This window comes from Larimichthys crocea, chromosome XIII (genome assembly GCF_000972845.2).
Source record: "Larimichthys crocea isolate SSNF chromosome XIII, L_crocea_2.0, whole genome shotgun sequence".
Taxonomy (NCBI): domain Eukaryota; kingdom Metazoa; phylum Chordata; class Actinopteri; family Sciaenidae; genus Larimichthys; species Larimichthys crocea.
Window position 1 is genome coordinate 22,745,465 of NC_040023.1, and position 15,985 is coordinate 22,761,449.

The 15,985-nt window shown below is 38.1% G+C and overlaps 1 protein-coding gene across 5 annotated transcripts in view; it reads right to left on the minus strand.

Annotated features, from left to right (window-relative positions):
- Positions 1-15,985, minus strand: part of LOC109138772 (CUB and sushi domain-containing protein 3) — a 205,529-nt gene that overhangs the window by 135,621 nt on the left and 53,923 nt on the right. For 3 of the 5 annotated variants that reach the window (XM_027287058.1, XM_019260084.2, XM_027287057.1), the window contains exons 6-14: positions 9,505-9,617; positions 8,176-8,253; positions 6,625-6,712; positions 5,865-5,989; positions 4,495-4,616; positions 1,869-1,972; positions 1,585-1,697; positions 1,083-1,265; positions 37-363 (exon numbers count right to left, since the gene is read on the minus strand). In XM_027287058.1, the coding sequence (XP_027142859.1) occupies positions 37-363; positions 1,083-1,265; positions 1,585-1,697; positions 1,869-1,972; positions 4,495-4,616; positions 5,865-5,989; positions 6,625-6,712; positions 8,176-8,253; positions 9,505-9,617 (1,253 nt within the window). The remainder of the gene's footprint in view (positions 1-36; positions 364-1,082; positions 1,266-1,584; positions 1,698-1,868; positions 1,973-4,494; positions 4,617-5,864; positions 5,990-6,624; positions 6,713-8,175; positions 8,254-9,504; positions 9,618-15,985) is intronic. The other 2 variants (XM_027287060.1, XM_027287059.1) reach the window with 1 other exon arrangement.

Sequence of the window (15,985 nt, forward strand, 5' to 3'; positions counted from 1 at the left end):
TTTCACTATGAGTGAATTCAATAAACATTCCCTTACTGCTATAGGTGATGTTGAACCCTCGCCCAGACATAGAGTGATCAGCCTGAAACTCCAGCTGCAGTACATTGCTGTTAGACGTCAGGTGGGAAGGAACTTCGGCCCCTGAGAAGCGCCCAAGTATTGTGGCTCCTGACTGGTCTCCATCTTTAATAGTGAGGAAGTCATAGGGAGGCTCCAGGTCAAAGTCATTGAAAGCCAGATGGATTCTGGTGCCAGCCTCAGAGATGATAAGCCACACACAGTTGAGGTTGTTTCCATAGCCTTCTGGGTAGTCAGGAGACAACACCGTCCCCATGGGGGCAGTGAAGTTGGAGAAACAGGGAACTGTGTAATAGAGGAGGAGAAATACATTAGTAATGATTAAGAAACTCAAATGTCCCAGGTGAGCCATTTTGTTTCAGAGCAACTACCATTGGTCACATGACAATCTACAGTGTAGATTCTGCCATGACAGGATCAGGCAATAAGGCACATAGTTCGGTATATATATGTCAGTACTGTATAACTAGCTCAGCAATCAGGAGACAGAACTGCTCCCATGGGTGCTGAGTAGTTGGAGAAACATGAAAATGTAAGGGGGGGATGGAGCTGAAGAGTTAGTGTACAAAAGTACAGATATGCAGCAATATAGGCACACAAGAATACTGCACAGTGTCCCAATGGACACAGTGAACTTCAAGAAACAGAAGACTAGATTTTTGTTATGGATATGGGTTAGGTATAGTTGTATAACTCACAGGAGGGGTATAGGTTGTCAAGAGAAAAGACAATGTATAGTGCAGGTTTCTCTTCTCCAGAGCATGTGTATAGTATAGTATAGCAGAGTATGTCTTCTTCTAAATCAACCCCAAATAACAAGCAACCATATGCTATCAATTTCCCATTTTACATTATGTATATTGATGTTTACACTCAATGCACTTCATGGTCATTTAACAGCACTGTAATTAATCCTCCAGTAGCTTAGTGTCATTGTGAACTTTCCAAACGCATAAGTAATTGCTTCATTTGCTGTCATGAAAAAAAGCATGTGTTGGACTCACATATGCAGATGGGGATATTAGCGGACCACTGATTGTTGTTCTGGCAGGTTATCATCCTCTCCCCGATGAGCTCAAATCCAAACTGGCATTCAAAACGTAGAACATCCCCATTTAGAAAGCCACTACCCTCTTGGTAGCCGTACAGGGGTGTACCAGGGTCACCACAACTCTCTTTGTCAATTTCTGTGGGTGAGAACAGAAGAGGAATGAGGGATGGAAAGAGAGAGGGGTAGAGGATTAAATCAAGCCCAGTACTTTGAGGTACTTTTTCCTTTTCTTTAAATTTATCTATAAAGGTCCAGGTGAAGAGTCCAAGGTGGCCTGGTTAAAGAAGTTTTTTTTTTAAGAAGGAGATAGAGAAGAGACTGGCAGACAGACAGAAAGACAGACAGATAGGACGGAAAGGCAGACAGGAAAATGGACTTGTTGCTTTACTGCAGGAGACAGACACAGACATATATACAGACAGTGAGAGATGATATCAGCACCAAAGGCTGTGTACCCTTATAGTTGATTTTGAAGCCGATTGAGCCCACACTCTCATCAGACTGGAGATGAAGCCACATCTGATGGGACATGCTGACAATCAGGTCTGGGACAAAGCTCCCAGTCAGCCTGCAGATCAGGCAAAAGAAAGAAGTCATGTCATGTGATATCAAAAAAACTAATTCTCAAATATCTTATCAGACTGTGTTATTTTCAAAATTTCTAGTCATGTAAAATGACTTTGACTACGTAAGAAATAGAGTACAATATTTATAGTTAAAAGTTTCAAATTTGACTTACACTTGTATTATCGTTCTAGAATCACCAACTTCCCCTCCATCTCCGATGGTTAGTGAATCATACCCAATTTCTAGGTCGAACTCCTCGAAGTTAATCTGAATAACCTGCAATGAAATATAAGTCACTTTTCAAATCTGTCCCATTACATGTGTAAATATGCAGCACTGCAATGCTTATGAGCATTAGTAATACTTCCTACTGAAAGATTTATATCCAAGTCTGTCAACACAGAGCACAGATAGTTTGTGTACATACTGTATGTTGACATGTTAAACAGTTTCTCTGTCAACAATAGTTTATAGATTTTTATGGATACAAACAAAAGTCCCAGTCCCAGATCTCAAAGCCCCACCATCTTCCCCTGGAGGTCATCTTGTTTACAACTCTACCCTAGTGGTTCAAACAGACAGCTCTGTCGACTGCTGAGAGTAGATGTTAGCCATGGTATTTATTTATATCAGCCAAACACTCTAAATCAGCAGTAATTCCAAATGATTCTCATGTTTTATTACCAAAAAAAAAAAAAAACACCAAAGCATTTATATGAAATTCAAAAAATGGCTCTTTATTCAGCTTGCCTTTAGAGACAGTATTTCTGGAAACAGCTAAACTGAGAGAGGCAACATTATGTAGATAAAAGCCTATGCAGTGTCTTATACATTTTTACAAGCAGACAGCAAAATGTTTGATCAAACAATGCTGTAAAAGCTTAAGACTTCTTCCTATCTCATAATTCAGAAAACTGCATAATGTAGCTGATATGCTGAAAGTTTTATGATTTATGCAGAGACTACCCCTCAAACTGAAATCAACAATGACATCAAGAGAAAATGGAAGGCAAACAAAATATTTTGACTGTTTGTAGAAACAGGCTTTAACAAATAGTGCACGTCCATGCCATACACCCCCGCAAACAGAAGACACCACAAATATCCTTAAAAGCAATAAAGAAACTGACAGCAGCATCTCTTCACATCACTTTAAAGCACAAATTAAAGAACCAATCACGGAAAGGCAAATTTAAGATTTTTAATTGCCTGCCAGCATACAGCCTTGATACATCTTCGTAAGCTGTCACCAAAATAATTTTTTTTATAAACAAATGATTAAAAAAAAAACACAAAAGATGACACATTCACAGATTAAATGGGGAAAAAAACCTCTTGCACTGATAATAATCATGTACAATTAAGTCTAGTGCTACTGTTCAGACACTACACAATAACACCAGATTATCTGAGCCTACACTTTGCCTACATGGATTAGTGATCAAAGAAAGTGTACAGTAATAACATGAGTGTCACATCTCTTGATGATAAAAATATGATGGCTGCTTGCATCTCTTTCGCTAGCCAAGGAGATGACCATGTCTGCACAATATCCATTTTTAACAGCCTCATTACAATGCACACATAAGCATAATTACTATAATAACACTAATGGACCAAGTTTCAGTGCCAAGTCAATGGTTTGTTTGCCTAGAAGAGGGCACGGTGGCACAAAGCTATGGCACTTGCCAGTGAATAGTGAATTCTGAAAGAGTGTTAGTTGGTAAGCTATTGTTTATAAGCAGGATAGTACAGTACTTAGTTGACACCCCTGTGTATATGACTCGCTGGAATACCAATACAGAGCCAGGTTTTATGTAGGAGAGCCGTAATGACCATTAGGAAAACAGCTTTGACCTCTTCACTTTGGGGAGAAGCTGGTCTCATTAATTTATTATTTCTCTGCATTTTGGTTAGCCCTGATAAATGAAGCGAACTGCTCACTTCCTAACAGCTGCGGTCAAACTGGTAGTCTAGTGAGAACTGGTATGCAATCCACTGCAGCTGTGTACATTAATGAGGGACAGTAACAACAGATTTAAGTGAAAATACATGCATATTCTATGTGACCTTTTCCCACCTTGCAAAGCCCTTGGAAAATTGATACACAGAAAAATGTGCATCCAGAAAGGGAATATCTGGACAAATCCTCTACAATGCAGGAGGGGAGAGCAAAAAGGTGACGTTTTACTTGCCCATGTATGTTTATTATAACTAATGAGGGGCTGTTGCACTAGTTTATAAAAAAACATAAGTGGGGAATTTACACCATATTACTTATACTCTTCTTTATGGGATTTTTTCAATGAATTAATCAAGAAAATAAAAGCCATTATATCATCTTTATATATACACCAGTGAAGAGAGACTACTCTGAGGTAAAGTTTAGAAGCAGTAGTGAAGTAATTACTACCTAATGGGGTTGCAGTTAATGATGGCAAACACTTTTTCTCTAATGTCAGATAATTATTTTCACCACCTTTAACTGTAACCATGGCCCTTATCATGACTTTAGTCTTTATCTCCAGGATATATGGAATTGTTGTGTTGGTATTTAATTTATTTATGCTTTAAAGCAGATGTGAATAGGCACAGGAACAGCTGAGGAGTACACTGCTAGCAAGTGTAACTGTGCATTTTGTTTACTGTGATGTTGGTTGGTAATGGTTAACTGAGAAAAGTGAAGATTTGGGATCCAAATGTCTGGCACTGTTGGTTTCTCACATAATAACAGTAGCAGTATTAGACTATGTCCAAGAGTAAGAATACTACAAACTCAAAGAGGACTATTGTCCTACCTTGTTTGGATCACCTGCCGTGATGATCCACACACACTGGGAGTTACTCTCATACTGGATAGGGAAGTTAGGAGATGTAAATGTCCCAGAGGGTCCCTGTAGATTCGATCCACACGTTTTCACTACAAGAGTAAAAAGACAGACATGAAGACACAGATGACATATACAATGAGTTCAGACAGATTCAAAAATATCCTTGATCTTTAAAAAAAAAAATTATATTGGGGTACTGAATGTCATTTATTTATATTCCATACTTCTATTGTTGTTTTTTGACTGAAGCTTCAAATGTTCGTCATCATGTTTTAAAATGTCCTTCAGAACAAAAACAAAGGCTCAAACTAAATCTTCAGGTTAAGTTAAGTGATTCATCGTATTAAATTTGTTAGTTTGTCAGTTCCATCAACATAAATACACGCAGCAAGCTAATCCAATAAGGCCATAAAATAATGTTACATAATTATAGTTTTTTTTTTTTTTTTGTACTGACGTAATTTGCTGTAATAGTGTTAGAGCCAAATAGATTTTTTGTTATTGTAATATAAATGTAATTTGGTGTTGTCAGATTGCTGCTACGCTGCCCTGTTAATACAGGTGCGTGCCTCCATCTGTTTGCAGCAAGCAGGAGAGCAGACAGGTTTTTGACCACAGTGAAAATGTTTTTGAAAGGAAAATGACAACAAATATGGACTGAGGTAAAATATTTCTTAAAACATGGGAATTATCACATTTTAAAAAAATAATAAGTTATTGGAAATATGCCAATCATACAATTTAGAAACAATCCTATGTAGCCATTACTGGGATGACATTCTACATCTACTATAGTAGGAATGATATTAGTGTATCCTAATCTTTATCTGCAACTGTGCAGAAATATTGGGTTTAAACAGAATAAATAGACAGCATTTGAATGTTGATTTAGAATGCGAATGTCACCATTATAAACGAAGCTTCAAACTATTTGGTACAGTCCTAAAATATATATTAAAATCAGTGTACAGAGTATAAATCAAACTACAAAATCTAAAAGTCAGTCCTAGGAATATTAAATTCACAATAAATATGCTTAGAAGGCAGAGTAATAACTCTTGCATTGCAATATGACAGAAAGGTAATATATTGTTTGCACAAGTAGAGGGAAGGTCTATTAGCTGCATTTCCATTAATCAAATTCTAAAAGGTGCTCCAGGTATTATGAAACATAGAGAAACAGGCAGAGCATTTTGGAATGGAAGAGCAGAGTTCTGCAGCAGTGGCTTTCATACATAATTAACAAAAATGAACTTTCCTCTATCTGCATAGAGCCTATATCCAGAGGCACTGCCTTAATCAAACAGTTTTATTAGCTCCTCAGAAGCCTCACACACCCTTGCAGACAGGTCTGTGGTCGCTCCAAGCAGCAAAGACTTCAGCCACGCGCTGGCAGGTAATCGTTTTGGAACCCTGCAGCACATGGTCTTCATCACAGGTAAATTGAGCAGTTGCTCCGATGCTGAGAAGATAACAAACACCATTAGCACCTGAAAAAGCAATCAATTTCTCAGAAAATGACTCCTGATGAAATATCAAATTCATTATTTATTTTATGCCATTCATGGCAGGTTTACATTGTACTGTAACATCAATATATCAATTCAGTACATAAATGAGTGAATGTATTCATTCATTGTTGTACTACACACATACAAATGTCCTAGTTAAAATAAGAAACACTGATGCAGTGAACACTTTTTGCAAAATCACAAATCATAAATACCCCATTTATGTTATGCTTGACATGAAATATATTGCATATTAGAACTAATAAGAGTCAAGTGGCAAGACTATCCTGCAGAACATCAGCACAAACATTCTCCATGGCTTTGGTAACTAGATCAAACATTTGATATGTGACTGTAATAGAGCAAAGTTTCAAAACTGATGCAGGTTAACATAACGAGATTAAAACGACGAATATGATTATATAGCTTTTGTTTTGACTTAACAGAATGTGACAGTAATACTTGGACTAATATTCTGCGTGTCATAATACTGAAATTGGATGGAGAGCATGTTGACCCGCTCCTTTAACTCTGCTCCACAGAAATCTGTACTCCCATCACTTCAACTGCTGAAGCACCAACTCACCTGAAGTCGGAGCCGATCCGTTTGCCATTCTCTGGCTCCCCTGGGTCAGGGCAATAATTAGACAACTGTTTGATGCCTCCTTCATTCACTGAGTGAGAAAGAGAACGACCAAAGCACGCTGTGAGAGAGATTCTTGAATAGTCAAAGCTCTACACTTTCAGAAAACACCCACTGTGAAAAGTACCTGAATAGTGGATAACACTGTCTGTTTGAATGTTTAGTAGTTATGTTTGGTAACAGAATTTGGATCCAGGAATCACGCAGTTAGACAAATCGACCTCATCTCTCAATGTCAAAGACTTTCAACTGCCAGTTATTTGGCAGCGCTGTCGTGAATACACGCTCGTGTTGTGATATCAGAGTGAGTGCCAAGGGTAAATGCAACTCTCTTACCTGGGCTAGACAAAACAGAGGGAAATGTATCTTGGCCCAACAGAGGATTAAATAACCTCCAACTACCAATTGCAAAAGCTACAATAATCACTGTCTTAGACTCTCCATACATAATAGTAGTTTAAGTAAACTAAACAAAGCCTCGTAGATATGGTGTGATATCAAGAAAGCCTTTACTACTGTATGATAGGGATGTAAAGAGATGGCTTGGGAGTAAGACAATATTTCAGTGTTTTTCTGTGTTATAACTTTAAACTCATCAAACTCAGACTGTGTGCACTGCAAATTGATGAAATATGTACTGTAGCATCATAGTTATTGTTAAGCTCTGTTGTAATATTTGCAATAAGACACCAGCCTGCACACGTATGTACGCATGCACATACACATGCCGTTCCATTTCTAATGTGAGAGGCTCTAACGGCATGTGTTCTCTCTCTTCTTTGACTTCTTTCAGGAAGTTCATTAGCTTTGGAGTTAATTGTTGCGGCTTATAATACAGTTATAGGTTCAATTATATGAAATGAATCCACAAGGTATATGAAGCATCTCCTGATAGTCTTTTAAATGATATACGGTATTGTTTCATAAAAAGGATTACAGCCCTTCTGCATTATTCATGTCTCCATGCGATGCTGAATCCATGACACATAAGGTAATAAAGATTACAACCTGTTATCATTGAAGTGTTTAGCACACTGTGGAGTTAGAGGGAATTGTGTTCCAGATTTATGTTAATGACAGAGCTCCGCAAGCAATTAGAATGCATTCATTTCTGAAGTGTACACAAATCATCTGACAAGTAAGTGGTCACTCAACCTTGACTACTGCCGTGTGTATAAATCACACAGTGCATGAACATAAGTCAAGCCGATGTACTGCTTAAACAGTCTAGAGTGGGTTTGGCCGAAACTCGTCATTTTTACCATTTGACTGCAATATACATAACTAGGCTTAAACTAGCGGACAGGAAGTCCGGGACAGCAGGGGAAATAGGTCATCAGAAAGAAAAAAAGACTGCACTTCTGCAAAATCTAGTACTGTAGCTTAATTCCTTCACCAAATGATGCAGCAAAAAAGAGACAAGAAAGAAACAGAGACCCAAAACGCAAGCCCTACATAAACAAAAATAAAAAAAAACAATGAAAACAGACTTACTCAAAGACAGTTTGTTAGTGTTGTCCTTTCCTGGTAATAATTTTACTCCTCTGGATTTAAGCTCTCCAGAGCTTTTCACTGGTCGAGAACAATAGAAAGACTTCATTAGATAAAAGAAGTTACAGTATTAGATGTGAGAAGATACAGTACAAATGTTTCTTTCTCTCGATAGTACTCGGTCCTACGAAGAACATCAAAATGTAATTGCTACTGGTGTGCGTCCTTTTTCAAAAGAAATGAGTTCAACGGCTCTGATGCATTCTAAAGGGTTGCCCTGACAATTCTATAAAACCTAAATGAGCTTCTCAATCTTGTTTGTTTGTTCATATAAATCAGACATATTAAAACAGTGGATGGAAATTGATTGGCCAGAGCAGATTAAATGGTTATATGGCTTTAGAAAAAAGTACGACGGAGAATCAAGAGCAGCCCAAGGACTGCAATGCTACATCTTAAGACAGTCTAATTAAACACAGCAGGGCCCAGATTGCACACAAAAGCCAGGTGATGCAAGCGGCTGTCATAATTTTGAAAAATAAACAGAAGACCCAAAGCAATGAATGATGTATCAAGCAAAAACAAGGTTATTTAAATATGCCTTTGAAAACATCAGGACAATGCCTCTCCTCTGAACTATGCTGTAGGTCAACAGGTTAATTCAGTATGCTATAAAATAAAATCAGCATGTGAATCTATTTAGTAACCAGAGAAGGGTTGTTATATGTTCAAAGCATACCGTGTAATAAAACCCCTCAGTGCCTGTCTGTGGGTATAATATCTGCCCTTTGCATCATAAATAAGAAATGCAAAAATAAATTGCTTTAGCACTGCACTGCAATAGATAAGAAATGCAATGTGATTGATTTTATGTCTTCGTGTACAGCGTGTTGCCACACATGTATGTTACTGAAAGTTTTTATAGAAGCGTTTAGGGTGAAGTTGCAGGTTTCATATTTGGCTCAGGGCCAGGCTTTAAACTTCTATGGTACAGTATATGCAGCACACACTCTGACTTTAAAGTCATGCCAAATAACAATGTCAGGGTAATGGATTATTGAGCTGCTAGAGTGGAGTTTTTATAAGGGGAGAAAGTATATACAGTATTTATCTCAAGTTTTTGATTAACAAGGCCCTTTGAAGTCAGTGGTTTGAAGCGGGAAAAGCCTTCATGCCCTCTACAGAGGGGGTATTAATCAAACTGTTTAATATTCCGTTAACAAAGATCAAAAACATGTTTTGTAATTACAGTGTGTTTTTCCTATGATGATCTCTTTTCGTTCAAGTAGGGCCCCTCTATTATGATGTGCAAATTAAGTAATCATGTCTTACCTTGATACTGAGCCCTGAAGCCTTTGTGGCGGTGGTTGCTCTCTGTCACAAAATGCAGCCTGAGCCAGTTTTTGTTGCTGATGATGGGTGCTGGAATATTCATTCCAGTTAGCCTAAATGTCAGAAAAAAAAGAAAACACATCATCTGTTTAACACATCTTTCTGGTCACTAACATCCGTGTGTCACCATTATAACCTAAAAAGGAAAAAACTCAATTGAGTAAAATGAAGAATGAATGAAAGCCCTAAAAGAAAAAATGCTGAGAATTCATAAGAATTAGAGGAGAGTAAATACACCAGCTGTAGCGATGGACTCTGAATAAAGGCATCCATTTCTACAGTGTGTCAGGCCTGGAAAGAAAACGGGGCTCTTAAAATGAAGACCGGTCCATAAACCTTGAAAATAACGTGATTATAATGTGTGATTGTATGTGTGAGAGAGAAATGGAAAGACAACAGAGAGTGATAAAGTGTGTTTTACCTTGCAGACATGTGTCATCATATGTGTGTTTGTCTCAAACCTTGCCTGTGTGATTGAAGTCTTACTGTCTGTGTCTGCAATCAGAAGTTTTATTCAGTGCATGGCCACAGCATCAGGGATCCTCCGTAATCATAGAGATTTAAAGCTGCCGGGGGTCTTCTCATTTGTGTGGTTGACCAGCTCTGGCTCTTTTTCTATTTCAGTGCAAACCCTGCACCTCAGCCTCATACCACAGTCAACAGTGCACAGTGCCATTCTAGCTATTAAATGGAGGCTTGGGACAGACTGAAAAAGAGCATGGTGCAGTTGAGCCCTGTGTTCCCAAAGTGGCTCAGTGGATAAAAAAAACAACAATGTGTTAACTTGTTAGTTTGTCTCTGTGTATATGCTCCCACCTGTTCATGTCTGTGTTATTGTGTCTGTAAGGGTGTGTTCAGGCGTGTTCAGGGTTTGTTTTTCTATGTAATTTCTTTGCCATTTACTGGAGAGTCACCTAAGGGGCAGACAGACAAAAGAGTGGCAGTGAGAGAAAGAGAAACAGACAAGAGAGAGAGAGAAAAGACAAACAAACATGGTGACTTTTTCCCTTGGAGTATTTTTCCTTATTCTGCTGGTTAAATTTTAACTTCATTACTTGAGAGAGAAAATACATGTCTGGTTTTATTTTAAATTCATCTGCAAACTAAATGCAATTTTTAAATAATGACATATTTCATTCCAAATGATCCATCACAAGGGGAGATGATGGTAGCTTCTAGAGAAAAGCTAAAAAGGTAATTGATTTTCACACAAAAGATGACCTTTCTCTCTCGTCGAGTCATTGATAAAATGCTAATGACATCAATATACGGACAGAATGAAAAAGAGCAGCCTTCAGGTAGGTGAACTATTTAGAAGAAGCTGCCTCCATGTTTCCTATAGTGGAAGCAGCAAATTATCATTAGAAGTTGAAAAGAAAATGGATAGTGACAATAAAGCTGTACCCATCCAGAAGTTGCACAGATGCTTCAGGCAGCACAGGAGTGATGTTACAAATTTCAGATCAGCGGAGGTGAATATACTGTTGTCACGATGGCAAAGTATGGCAGAGGAAGTGAAACATGAACTGCCATGAACAGTAAATAAAGGCTTAATGACACCTTACAGAAGACTTACTTCTTTGGGTACATTTGTATCTGTATGCACCAGACTATTCCTAAGCCTCCCATCTACTGTACATAGAGCAAGCAAAGCAAGTACAAGTGGAAAAAAAAAACAAAAAACAAACATGCAATGTATTGTGGAGGTCTGGTTTGTACTGAGGAAATACACTCACGCACCACTCCCTGCAGCTGCTATGCTCCCACAGTAAGCACAGATGCCTAGATGAACACAAATGTGCTCATAGGCTGGAAGCTGACAGGCATCTGATGTGATCTGAGAAAATGACTTGCGTGCCAAAATGTTCTCATGCTTCTGATGAGGATATTTAAATTGTTGTTATGTTGCACATAAAAGTGCCAAAGTAATAAGGTATCATGTCAGGGAATATGTTCTCTCACTTGCTCAATGACCTGTATTATATTATTCCTTTCATATTATTTGATTCTACGTATACATCCAGGAGGTGATTATATTTTTTAACAGCAGCCACGTGATTATTCAAAGTAATTCAGGGCCACTACAAAACTTCTGTGCTCATAGCTGGTACTTGTCAATGCAATCATCATGAAAAAATAATAAATAGATAGATAAATAATAAAAAATACTTGTAACAGATAAGAACAAGTGTGTGCTGTCTACTGTTTTCTTTTTGGATCTCCTTCAGTGCATATTGAGTGACGCAAGATGAGAAAGTCCAATTGGAAAAATGGATTCCTCCCATAATGCACTGCCATTCTATCTCTGCAGACTCACTCAGGCTGTCTATTTGTCCCTTCATAGATATGCAATATGGCTTTTCGGAGATTACTGCTTGGCATGAGTGCGGTGTTTATATTTGCTTGGTTTTAGCATGCTTTATATCATCAATTTGGAGCATCTCAAGGACTAATAGTAGATTCTAAAATAGTTTTGAGAGGCACATTCAAGAGTTCCCATGGGTCCTCTAAGTAAAATGTGCCTGATTCGATATGATGAAAGGTTAAAGGGAGCATGGACATCTCATCAAAATACCAACGTAACGAGTCCCAATGTGCAGGTACTGTGGCCAAATGTGGCCTTGAGGGCAGAGCAATAAGTCTCTGGTGTCTCTATGTTTCACAGAGGCAAGTTGTATGTAGGCAGGGGCACTCCAGATAATGAGCGATCAATTCAAATTTGTCAAAAAAGATAGGCCCATGTGATTTTGTCTTATCCTCCCACACATATTCTACAACATCTGACAAGAGGGAGTATTTGTGAGAATATTTTAAGTGATAAGGAAGCAGCCGTCACTCTCCATCCCTTCTCAAGTTACTTCTTCATATTGGACTGTTCAGTTAACGCACTTATACAGCTTGGTGTCTGCAAGCAGACTGGCTTATGAGAACAGTGAGCCAGTCAGTAAAGCTCCTTACATTAATTGCCCTGGTGGAAAACCTGGGTCCACTGTAAAATGAAATTCCTTCATTAAACATTTGATTCTTCACAGTCAGACCACAGTGAAGGAAAGCTTTTGGATGTATTTTGATGGGTTATATTTTGCCTGGGAAGATCAATGATAAATCCCAGAAAGAGGAAATTGAATCTAATACACATGGTAATTTAACCAAAGTTGGCAATTTAGCTTCAAGGCACCTCTTGCTCTCAACCTGCTTTGAATATTGTAATCTTCCTCTGACAACCATTTAGCCACTCTGTTGGAATAGGACTGCTCATATTCAGTGAACCAAACAAAAATATTTCCAGATTGCTCTGCAAAGTAGCAATCTATTCTAAAGTCTAAGCTTTCTTTGTGTGCTCACAACATGCAGAGTCAATGTTACGGTAGGTAATCAGAAAAATCTGCAAAGACACTGGATGATAAGAAGGTAGAAAATGAGGTAGACATGGAGTGAAACGGATGAAAAATTAAAATAGAACATTCCCTGACCAAATTTCATAGTATATAAGCACAAAAAGTGTATCTAATATCCGCAAAGCCTTTCAGGTTTTATGTTCTGTGTCCATATCTGAAATAATGAGTGACGTGTAATCTACAGCTTGTTGTTTTTGCCCTTTGTGAACAGGGCTGTACAATCATATTAAAGGTCAGAAGAATAACAAAGAACTGTTTTCTTTAGTCCACCCAGACTACAATGTTGGCTTTTGCCAAAGGAAACAGAGATTTCTTTTTTTTTCTGGACTATTTTCACTGTGATTGATGTGTAGCCTCACATCAACCTTCTCCAGCATGACGACGATGGAATCAATAAACTCATTTGCAGAGATCTGATAGAAATCTTCAATTGATAAACGGATTTCAACTGCTAAGAGGCGTCCGCAAAACATATTTCCTACCCTATAGCACTGGGTTGTGTGTACTTTCAGCTATCAAGAAATGTTTTTTAGTTTTAGTCATCATCTTTGGTCCACTTGCAAGAAATTAGTAGGCAAAACTGAGCAGTTCAAATGGTTACTGCATTTTCCACTTTATAGCAATGAGTCACAAATAATTAAATAATCATTTCTTTTACATAATGATATCTATGTAGAATATACAGTGTGTTTTGATCACATTAATTATGTTAAGAATCACTGTCTTGTTTGAAATTCGTATTCTCCATCATTTATTTATTTATTCTGTTAGGGATCAAGGGTTCTTAATTTGCACCTTGTTTTCAGCATTCCCATTTTCACTCATGTTTATCACTTGAAAACAACCGTAATACCACGGGTTGAGAGAGGATAACAAATTAAGTTGGGTCACGCTTTAAGTCTATTTGTCTGAAAAAGGTTAAGAGGAGATGTTAAATATGTCTGACTTTGAGGTTCTTGGCTGTCAATCATCGTTAAGCAGCTCTAAAACCTCAAGGGTAAATTGACAGTTCGCTTGTCTCTGCCCGCAGCTGATGCTATATGTTAGGTTGCTTGAAAGTTTAGCTGTCCAATGGCCTTGTATGCAGTCAAGAGACACTACAATAAAAAGAGAGGGAGCGAAAGCAATGAATTTTATGGGCATGAGAGAATTGCTCAGTCTGAATCGTGTTTGTTTTCTCGTCTGTTTGTTTACCTGACCAAGCTGAAGCCGTCTCTCTAAAATTCTGGCCCCACTGCACTCAGGCTTGCTGGGTCCCACTTGGATTGTAGGGCTTAAAATGAGAACTATGCCTGACAGCCACTGACATTTGGTGACATACAATAACATCATCTTGGAGTTTCAAAGCATTCAAGCAAAGCATGGTGACTGCTGGGCACACACATAAGTAAAAGTACCATAAATAAAGGTGCTGCTTGGTAAACTCCTTTTCCTGATAAATAAAAATAGTATGTATCTTATTAACCTTTTCTTGGACAGTCAGTTAGTTTACCCTTGGGCATTATGACTCCAAGTGTCACCTGAGAGCAGACAGCATCAGCAAATATGAGAAGTTTGCCCTCAGGGTGTTCTGCCAGAAAGCAAAGATACACAGGAAGCGTCAGAGCCCCGAAGTACGCTGCTTACTTCCCTTCGGCGACCATGTTAACCAATTGGGCTCTTCGTAGCATCGAGATCTGCGAACAGCCCACGCCCTGGAGCGGTTTCAGCCTCTGTCCTATTTTTTTCCGTGAGCCACAAGCAAATCTTGCAAGAAAACTGATAATCCAAATGATGTGATCTGATTCTAATCAGTGATGAAATATGCATACTATGCTTGCCAACCCTCGTGCTTCTTCGGTCCCTGTCACTGTTTAGTATCATTTTTCCCATTTTTTTCCCCCACCAGGTGATGAAATATCAAAATCTGTCCAATCCACTGTATTTATTAGAAACAGTATCACTGCTGTTATTGATTGTGCTCTCTAAATTACGTATTTCACAGAGAGAGAGAGAGAGAGAGAGAGAGAGAGAGAGGGAGGGAGAAGAAGCAGACACTGCCATCAGGAGAGAAGTTGGAACAATGTGCCTCTGGTGCAAACAACTAGGCTCGCACACAAATTGATCCATTGCAGCGCTTTTACCTGTGTTTACCAGGCACATCCAGCCCACAGAATGGCCACTGATGCAAGTATTGCAACATTTCTATATTTACAGCATTACGGTCTGGGTTTTTGTGGCAAAATTCCAAGAGAAAATTTTACTAAGTTACTGCTAATGCAAATATTTTCAAATGCTACAACTTCAGATTAAAGCATTTTAACTGGAGAGACACAAGTTGACTTGAACATGAGCTGAACTTTTAAACTGAAATCGATTTGGCATATGTGTTTGTCACTGAGCTTGTCATCTACTGCCATCGTTCATCTAAAATGTGTCTACAAAAGCAGACAGTTAGTTTCTGCATTTTTATTTTTCATTTTTCTCTATAGCACATCAGTTTGAAATATTGCAGGAGGTAATGGAACAAGAAGGAGCACCTATAGTAAGATGAAGAGCTGCACGCGACAGGCTGCAAGCCTCCACCTTCTCAGCAAAGTAATAAACAATACTTTGTTTTGATTTTGTTTTTGTTTTTTTGTTTCTATATTATTTCCTAGTTGCAGTAATCCATTCAGGTACTGTATTTCATTTGTAATTCATAAGCTGTTTCAAACGTGATAAAAGAAATGAAACAAAACACATAATTTGCATTATTTAAAGTACAAGAATTTATGAGACACCTACTAATAGAAACATCCATTACTAATATGGCCTGAAAACATTTACATTGATTTCAATTCATAGATGCTTTGGCTTTGATGTCACAAGGACATAAGCTGGCCACTAGGCCATGTTTGTCCTTCCTACGTTTCAAAATATGCAGATGTATAAGTCAGCTACATCTGTTCCATTTGCTTTCATCTCTGTTAAAACTGAAAATACATTTGTTTTTGGTTTTTATCAGTCTCCTCCAATGTGTGAAGATGTTTTATGACCAGAGC